Here is a 9,169-nt window from a genome sequence, read left to right as displayed (position 1 = left end):
AGGAAAGCCTTTTCTTAATAAGGACAGAGGAGAGTGTATCATAGTTTCTCTCAAGAAATCATGACATTAATAATGCCAACTGTGCGGCCACAGCAAAAACATTTTATTTCCTGGTCAAAAATTATGTACTAATTATGTGGTTATTCCATGTCATGTCAATAAAGGCAGCAATGTGGCGCAGTGGTAGAGTTGTTGCCTTACAGCGCCAGAGACCCATATTCGATCCTGACTACGGGTGATGTTTTTGTGGAGTTTGTACTTTCTCCCTGTGACCACGTGGATTTTATCCGGGTGGTCGTTTCCCTCCACAGTCCGAAGATGTTTTGGTTTGTAGGTTAATTGGCTTCAGTAAAAAAAGTAAATTGTCCCTAGCGTGCAGCATAGTGCTAGTGTACAGGGATTGTTGGTCAGCGCAGACCCGGTGGGTCGAAGGGCCTGTTACTGCGCTGTATCTCTAAACTAAACTCGAGGTGTTTGCATAATTTTTGCTAATAACCACAAATCAATTACATTTTAAATAAATCCAAGCATGATGCCAACTCTTGTCGCCCTGCATATAATTCGTATTCCTCCATTTCTTGCATTTCCATATGCCTTTCCAAAAGACTTAAATGTAATTATCATATCTGCCACAGACCCTGGCAGCGCATTCCAGGCACTCACCACACCTCCATGTAAAAAAACGTTGTCCTGCACATCTGCTTTAAACTTTGCACCTCTCACTTTTAAATTATCCCCTCTGGTATTCAATTTTTCCATCCTGGAAAAAGGGTCCTCTGTCTACCCTATCTACACCCTCATAATTACATATATTTCTGTCAGGTTTCCCCACAACATGCAGCATTTCAGAGAAAACAATCCAAATCTGTCCAACCTCTCCCTATAGCTAATATCCCCTAATCCACACATCAATCTGGTAAACCACTGCTGCACCCTTTCCAAAGCCTCCACATTTTTCCTGTAATAGGGTGACCAGAACAACACACAATACCCCAAATGTTAGCCTAACCAAAGTTCTGTAAAGTTCACTCTCTCTCGTTCTGTAAAGCTTTCTCTCCCCCCCCCCCCTCCCCTCTCCCCCCTCTCTATCTCCCCTTCCCCCCCCTCCCCCTCCCCCTCTCTCTCTCTCTCTCTCTTCCCCCACTCTTCCGCTCTCTCCTCTCACTCCCCCTCTCTCTCTCCCCTCCATCCCTCCCCCCTCTCTCCTCTCTCCCTCCCCCCTCTCTCTCCCCCTCCCTCTTCCCCTCTCTCCCCCCCCCTTCCCCCTCTCCCCCCCCCCCCCCCCCTCCCTCTCCCCCTCCCCCTCCCCCCCCCCCCCCCCCCCCCTCCCCTCTCCCCCCCCTCCTCTCTCTCTCTCTCCCTCCCTCTCTCTCCCCCCCTCTCTCTCCCAAGAGTGTACTGCCAGCAGTAGTGTAACAAGTCCTGCAATGGGTCAGCAGGTGTACAGTATCAAGCCACTAATAATCGTGACTCACTCGTTAACTATTTGAAGGGCGTGTTGACCATTCAAAAAGTACACTGACACTTTTATTAGGATTGTGAATGAAAACTGCATGTGACCCAAACTGGCATGAATTGGCAGAGGTTAACCTCTCCGGAAGCTATCTGATTTCTAAGCCAAAATCCTTAACTTTTTTACCTAATGAACTCGATTTGGTATGAATATGTGCTGACTAATCTAAAAGCAGCTGGCATGAGGACAGATCTTTTCCATGAAAGCAGTTTGTTTGATTGTGTTGATGTCTATCTCCATGGAAATATGGGACCTCTATTACCAACTCATAACCTGCCATATTCTGCTGCTGAATGTGATTAATCTTTTATTTCCTGTATTATTGCATTAATTTTACAACACCATAAATAATTTTCTATATGCTGTGGGCTTCTGCTGGTGTCAAATAAAGTTATTGAACAGGATTGTTTGCACAGTTTACAGCAAGTTTTGTACAAGACATTAAGAAAGTCCTGGTATTTTTTAACCTATCTTACATAACGGCAAAAAAGTTATGGCTGGTGCATTGCTCACTGTGGTTTAAATTTAGCTATGTGCCAGGCGCTTATATTCAAGAATACTTCAGAGTTATGCATTTCATAGGTGTCCCATATGCTCTTGTCAGGGAGAACTCCTCCAGTCTCAGCACTGGAATTCATCCCCTGTGTCTAAGCTGAGACCAAATCTATAATGCAATCTGGAACTGAGTAGTTGTAGCAAGAAGGCTCTTGGAGAGGGAGTGATGCAAGATGGCACTGTTTGTAACACGTTCCAGTACTTTGATAACGGAGGGCAGATTGATTGGGTGGTAATTAGCTGGTGTGGATTTGTCCTATGTTTTATGGTCAGAACAAACATGGGCAACTTTATAATGGCACTAAACAACTTGTTTAAAGATGTGGTCAGTTTTGAAGCTTCAGTTCTTCATCGGAGATGCTATTTGGTCCCAAAGCTTTTGCCATTTTACGAGGATGTTGCCAGGTCTCGAGGACCTGAGCTATAGATAAAGGTTGAGCAGGCTAGGACTCTATTCCTTGGAGCGCAAGAGGATGAGGGATGATATTATAGAGGAGTACAAAGTCATGAGAGGAATAGATTGGGTAAACATACAGAGTCTCTTACCCAGAGTAAGGGAATCGAGAACCAGAAGACATAGGTTTAAGTTGAAGGAGGAAAGATTTAATGAGGGATAATATTTTTACACAAAGGGTGGTGGGTGTATGGAACGAGCTGCCAGAGGAGGTGGTTGAGGCAGATACTATAACAACGTTTAAGAAACATTTATACAAGTACATGTATATAGGACAGGTTTAGTGGGATATGGGCCAAACACAGGCAGGTGGGATGAGTGTAAAAAGTTCATTATCTCCTTTGGATCAGGAAGGGAAATAAAGGCAGACGAGGACAAAAAATGCTGGAGTAACTCAGCGGGCCAGGCAGTATCTATGGAGAACATAGATAGGTGACGTTTTGGGTCTGGACCCATCTGGGAGTTCACCAGAGATGCTGCCTGACCTGGTGAGTTATTCCAGCATTTTGTGTCCATTTGTGTAAACCAGCATTTGCAGTTCCTTGTTTCTACAAATGAAGCAGAAGAATTGCCTTAAGACAAGAGTGAGGAACCATAACATATAGAAGCAGAATAAGGCCATTCAGCCCATTGAGTCTGCTCCGCCTTTCAATCATGGCTGATCTATTTTTCCCTCTCAACAGGTGTAGTGAGTTGCACATTCTACCCAGAAAGTAGATAGTTCAAAGTAAAAATAGAGATGTAATTTGATTTTTTAATGTAAACACCAGAGGACCTTAAGCAACTGAACAAGGAACGATGATGGGCGCATGGATGCTGTTGTGTCCTTCAGCGGAACCATCCTGATTCCTGCTATTTTTTTACTTTCTCATCGTATGTTCCAGCTCCCTTGTAATTCCCAACATAACCTGTGTTTTCTGCTATGTACTCCCTGCCGCTTATCCCTTTGCCTTTTCCACTTTCGTCAAAACGTTCCTTGTGGGAGCCCGTGTACTTAGAGGTATCTGTCAGTCTATCAACACCTCCTGCTTTAGTTGCAACCTGCAAGGAGAAATTACATGATTTACTAAAAAGAATATAGGCATTTTGTAGTATTTCATTATCACAATAAATTTACATTGTGGTGACATAGTTTGATAAGGAATTTACAATTTTATGCCAAAAAATCCTAGAGAGAAAGAATATAAACATTTGCATTAATATAGCTGCCAAGAAGTCTGAGGCGATCAGAGTGATATTTCAGGAAAAGTTGGAAGATATTGAAAATATCAGGTTCTTATGGACCACCAGGGTTATTAAAACAGGAATAAGCAACACAGATGCATCAAAAAGCCCATACAGCAAATTGCAAGCAATACACTATTCCAGCAAGATGCAATAAGGAATGCAACTAATACAGCAGAATGTAATAAGTAATACAATTAATAAGGATACAAATAATACAACAGGATGCAATAAGTAATGCAAGTAATAAGAATGCGAGTAATACAGCAGGATGCAATAAGTATCGCAAGTAATAAGAATGGAAGCAATACAGCAGAATGCAATAATTAATGCAAGTAATAAGAATGGAAGTAATACAGCAGGATGTAATATGTAATGTAACACTATCCTACAAACAATAGGGACATTTTACATTTATACCAAGCTAATTAACTTACAAACCTGTACATCTCTGGAGTGTGGAAGGAAACCAAAGATCTCGGAGAAAACCCACGCAGGTCACGGAGAGAACGTACATACACCGTACAGACAGCACCCGTAGTCAGGATAGAACCCGGGGCCCGGGACTGTAAGGCAGCAACTCTACTGTTGTGTCACTGTGCTGCCCTGCCTGTAGCAACAAATTTGTGTGAGAGGGACATTGTTCTGTGTGTGCATTCACATGCATGAATGTGAGTGTATGAAGTGGTTTGCATTAATTCTGCATTTGTGAATGTTCTGAGTAAAGTCCATGACATAGCCATACCCCTTATCCCGAAGATAGACCCAAAATGCTGGAGTTACTCAGCGGGTCAGGCAGCATCTCTGGATAAAAGGAAAAGGTGATGTTTCAGGTCAAGGCCCTTCTAATACTTTGAAGAAGTACCCCTATCCATTGGTCTAACAAAGATGGACCAACATTTGTCTCAGTCATGTTGAAGTTTCAAGTTAGAAGAAGTTCAGTTTAGGAATGTTACATCAAAGTTTAGTAATTCAACACAAATGCCAGTAACTCAAGGGAAATTGATGGAATCTTATTGAAACATTTGAAACGGAATGATATAACTCCAGACTTGTGTTTGTAATCAGATTGGGTCAATGTGCTTACTGTAACTCCAAGGTTAGTTGGGTCTTTTCCAGCAATCAGACCATAAATTGACTGAATTGCCTGTTCGCGACTTTGGCCTTTAAACCGTTTTGGAGCCAGTTCGGCCAGAGCTGCCTTAAATTCTTCGAAGGTGATTACCCGAGCTGATTTGGCTCTGAAATTAAAACACAACTGGAGATTAACTTCCTCAAAAATTCTTCCAGATAATATAATATGGACTAGCATTATTTCATTTTTAAAAAAAAAAGAATATGATGTAAATACTGAGCAGCTCAGCAATGTTTATGGAGCGAAAAAATCAATTGTTGCTTGAGAGTCCTTGATGTTAAATCAGTTTACATTTCCACTGACAGCATCCAACTTTTTTTTTAGTTTATAAGTACAGCTTGGAAACATGCCCTTCGGCCACCAAGTCCGCATTGACCAGCAATCATCCATAGACTAATTATATCCTACACACTAAGGACAATTTTACAGAAGCTGATTAACTTACAAACCTGCACGTCTTTGGAATGTGGGAGGACACCGGAACACCCGGAAAAAAACCCACACATACATACACAGAGAACATACACACTCCGTACAGACAGCACCTGTAGTCAGGATCACACACGAGTCCCTGGCACTATAAGGCAGCAACTCCATTGGTGCGCAACTATGCCACCTCTTGAGTATAATCACTAATCAGCATTTTCTGTTTCTATTTTTTCCAACCTCCACAATATAATTTGTTCTTTTTTCAGGAACTGGGTATCACAGGATAGGGGCCAATATTTACTGTAAATGCCCTTGAGAAGGTAGCAGTGAGATTCATTTTTGAACTACTGAAGTTCTTCAGGTGAAGATAATTTTACAATGCTCTTGGGTCAAAAACTCCAAGATTTAGTTACTGCAAAGGAAAGTCAATATGTTTCCAAAACAGGATGGTGTGCAATTCGGAAGGGAACCTGCAGGTCGGAGACTTCCTATGAGTCTGTAGCTCGTGTCCTTTATGGATGTAGAGGTTGCAGGCTTGGGAGGTGCTCTCAGAGTAGAGTGGACGGGTAACTGCAGTACATTTTGTAGACAATACACACTAGCTGCTGTGTGCCAGCGGTGGGAGGAATAAATATTAATGGTGCTGGACAGAGTGCTAATCAAGTGGTCTGCTTAATCCTAAATGGTGCTGAGTTTCTTGAATGTTGTTGGGATTGGGTTAACCCTTGCTTGTTTGTGGTAGGAACAACCAACAGGCTATTAAATATTACAACCTCCAAATCACCTCCAAACTATATATAGTTTGGGGCCTAGGTTTTGTCTTTGCAATATTTATATATATATTTAAAAATATATTAAAATTCCCCCCAAGTTTTTGTAGTTTCGAGATTGTTTGGAGGTTGTAATGCTATATATATTGTGGCATACATATTGTGTATGTTTACATATGTATCTGGTTGTGCTGCTGCAGGTGGGGATTCAAGGGCATATGACAATAAAACACTCTTAACTTGACTAGATGAAGGAAAGACTTTAGGATATCAGAGGGTGAATTGCTTACCACAGGTTACTTAGGTTCTAACCTGTCCTTGTGGCCATAATATTTATGAGGCTGGTCCAAATTAGTTTCAAGTCAATGATGACCCCTGGCATGTTGATGGCAAATGAGTTGATGAATATATTACCATTGAATGTCAAAGATAGGTGATTAGCCTCCATGTATAGGCGATGATTTTTTGCCTATTGGTTCTGTGGCATGAATATTACTTGCCACATATCAGCCCATGTCTGAACGTTGTCACCAAGTAACCTGTGGCAAATGATTCACCTTCTGATACCCTAGAGTATTTTCATAATCCTCCAGGAATAAGCAAGGATTCACATAACTCCAACATTTAAAAAACTCAACACCATTCAAGCTTTTGCTAGATGCAGACAAGGATTGCACAAGGTGGCACAGTGGCACAGAGTTAGTTAGAGTTGCTGCCTGACAGCGCCAGAGACCCGGGTTCGATCCTGACTACAGTTGTTGTCTGTGCAGAGTTTGTACATTCTCCCTGTGACCTCATGGGTTTCCATCGGATGCTCCAGTTTCCACCCACATTCTAAAGACGTACAGGTTTGTAAGTTAATTGGCTTAGGTAAAATTTAAATTGTCCGTAGCGTGTTGGATAGTGCTGGTGTAGAGGGTGATCACTGTTCGGTGTGGACTCGGTGGGGCAAAGGGCCTTTGTTTTCATGCTGTGTCTGTAAAGACTAATGTAAAACAGATGGCTTTATTTGCTGTGGAGTTACGAATGGGTAGACAATCAGGACCTTTTTCCCAGGATGGAAAAGCCCAACAGTAGAGGGCATAACTTTAAAAATAAGTGGGAAAGTTTGCTGTGGAGTTACGAATGGGTAGACAATCAGGAGACTTTTTGTCCCAGGATGGACACAGAACACTAGAGGGCATAACTTTAAGGGGGGGGGGGGGGGGGGGGGGATGGGGATATGGGGGGGGGGGGGGGTTTTGTACACAGAGCAGGGGGGGGGGGGGTGGGGGGGGGGGGGGGGGGGGGGGGGGGGGGGGGGGGGGGGGGGGGGGGTGGTGGAGGCAGATACAATAATGGTGTTTCGAGGCTGTTAGATAGGCACGTGGAAGAGGGATATGGATCCTGCATTGGCAGATGTGTTCACTTTACCTTGGCATTATGTTCGACACAAACATTGTGGGCCGAAGGACCCGTTTCTTGTGCTGTACTATTCTATGTTCTATGGAACAGTCATGTGTGAAACTCTTCAGTTCTGACTTTCTAATGCAAGAAAGGCCTTTGAAGAAGCAACTCAAGATAATTGGGCTTAGGGCACTGGCCTGAGGAGCTGTTGCAGTGATATTCTGGGGCATCAGAACTTGCCTGGTAAATTTTGTCAAAGTCGAGATAGAGAGCTTGCTTAGATTTTGTTTTAAAATGTAAACATTTATCACATTGCTCTGTCAAAGATGTGCATTGTTGAATTGGCCTGCAGCAATTCTTATTGTGAGGAAAATTCAGGCAGACTATATTGTTATTCAAAAAAGTAGGTACAAGCAATTTTATTATGCGAAATGTAACTGGTACTTACTTTACTTTTGAAAATAGGATGTCCACGTCAGTTGAGGTGACTGTTTTGCCATCAATAACGTGGCATTCTTTGCAGATTTTGGACCAGTTTTTCCCATTCATTTCACTCCCAGTTGCCTTGGTATCCCCATGCATTGCAAAACTTTTGAATGACTCATGCAGAGCTTGCATATTTGTTGATGTCCCTGCCATGTTTCAGGTTGCGTGGCTTACTCAAGTTGTCCTGTGTAAAATAAGGAGAAAGTTGAAAGGAAGTAATTTAAAATTATTGGAAAAGGAATTGCAGTCGGTAACTCAAGATATAGGGAAATAGTTCTGGTTTTTACATTACAATTGTTTCATAGTTCCACTTTGTTTTATTGGACCCCTGTTATCTCTGATCGGGAGGTTCTAGATTCCAGTGGTTCAGTCAAAATGGTCTGCCATCTCTGCGCAGAATTGAAGGAATATTATTTTGTTAGAGATAAAACCTTTCCGATGATACGTAAAGCTAGTCTTCCATCAGTTGTCTTTAAACAAATAAACTAAATATTAAAGAGATGCGAACAGCACTTCAAATTGCTCTGAGTCTGATTGTGAGGAACTCATGTGAGTCAAGTCAAGAACTCATGCAGAGGTCAGCAAAGGTCAAAGGAAGGAATCTCCTGTTGCTGTTGTGATCCATATAAAAATGATGGTATTTGTTAGACTCAGGATATTACTGCTGGTATTCCTCAAGGCAGCATTATTTGCCAAACACCAGCCCTTTCTTTACAAACATTCTTCCCTCACTCATAAAGTCAGTGGGTATAATGTTCAAAACCCATTCCATTCAAAGCACTTCAAATAAATGGACAATTCTGCGGGATGGTGGCATTATCAGATGATTGATTAAGATGTTGAAATGAAATGACTAGATCCCATGGTACTCTGCTGAAAAGAGGAGTGTTGATATTTAGGACAAATCTGTTCCCTCATCCTAAATAGCAGATAAAATGGTCAGATCTACCCACTGCTTGTGGGGTCTTGCTTGTGGAATATAATTGAGGCGGAAACACATTAAAGAGGAAATTTCTACCACATAAATGCAGCTTTACTATGTTTCCTTGCTATTCCACAGTGTTCATAGAAGGAACTATAATTTAATTTTGCAGTTTTATAATTGATAGGCTGGAATTTGACATTCTCACCTAATGTCCTAAGGCGCATACAGAAAGATCCTTTTCCTTGCTTGATGTTTTAAAGTGCAGCATTGATCTTACACATACTGTTGCAGC

General features: G+C 42.0%; 1 protein-coding gene across 1 annotated transcript; it reads right to left on the bottom strand.

Annotated features, from left to right (window-relative positions):
• Nucleotides 1-3,238: 3,238 nt before the first annotated feature.
• LOC129705107 (tubulin polymerization-promoting protein family member 3-like) lies at nucleotides 3,239-9,169 on the bottom strand. The gene is made up of 4 exons (XM_055648507.1): nucleotides 9,083-9,169; nucleotides 7,915-8,136; nucleotides 4,834-4,987; nucleotides 3,239-3,563 (listed from the first exon to the last, which is right to left on the bottom strand). Exons 2-4 carry the CDS (start codon nucleotides 8,103-8,105, stop codon nucleotides 3,375-3,377), a joined length of 534 nt encoding a protein of 177 aa, XP_055504482.1. The 5' UTR covers nucleotides 8,106-8,136; nucleotides 9,083-9,169; the 3' UTR covers nucleotides 3,239-3,374.

Source organism: Leucoraja erinacea, chromosome 17, assembly GCF_028641065.1.
Source record: "Leucoraja erinacea ecotype New England chromosome 17, Leri_hhj_1, whole genome shotgun sequence".
NCBI classification, from domain to species: Eukaryota; Metazoa; Chordata; class Chondrichthyes; order Rajiformes; family Rajidae; genus Leucoraja; species Leucoraja erinaceus.
This window is presented reverse-complemented; position numbering and strand designations above follow the sequence as displayed.

Bases quoted from the DNA above. Each gene is read 5' to 3' on its own strand.
- LOC129705107 (XM_055648507.1), bottom strand. From the start codon at position 8,105: ATGGCAGGGACATCAACAAATATGCAAGCTCTGCATGAGTCATTCAAA. The intron at 4,988-7,914 runs GTAAGTACCAGT...TTTTAATTTCAG, and splicing joins ATCCTATTTTCAAAAGTAAA to AGCCAAATCAGCTCGGGTAA. The intron at 3,564-4,833 runs GTAAGCACATTG...TTCTCCTTGCAG, and splicing joins CAACTAACCTTGGAGTTACA to GTTGCAACTAAAGCAGGAGG.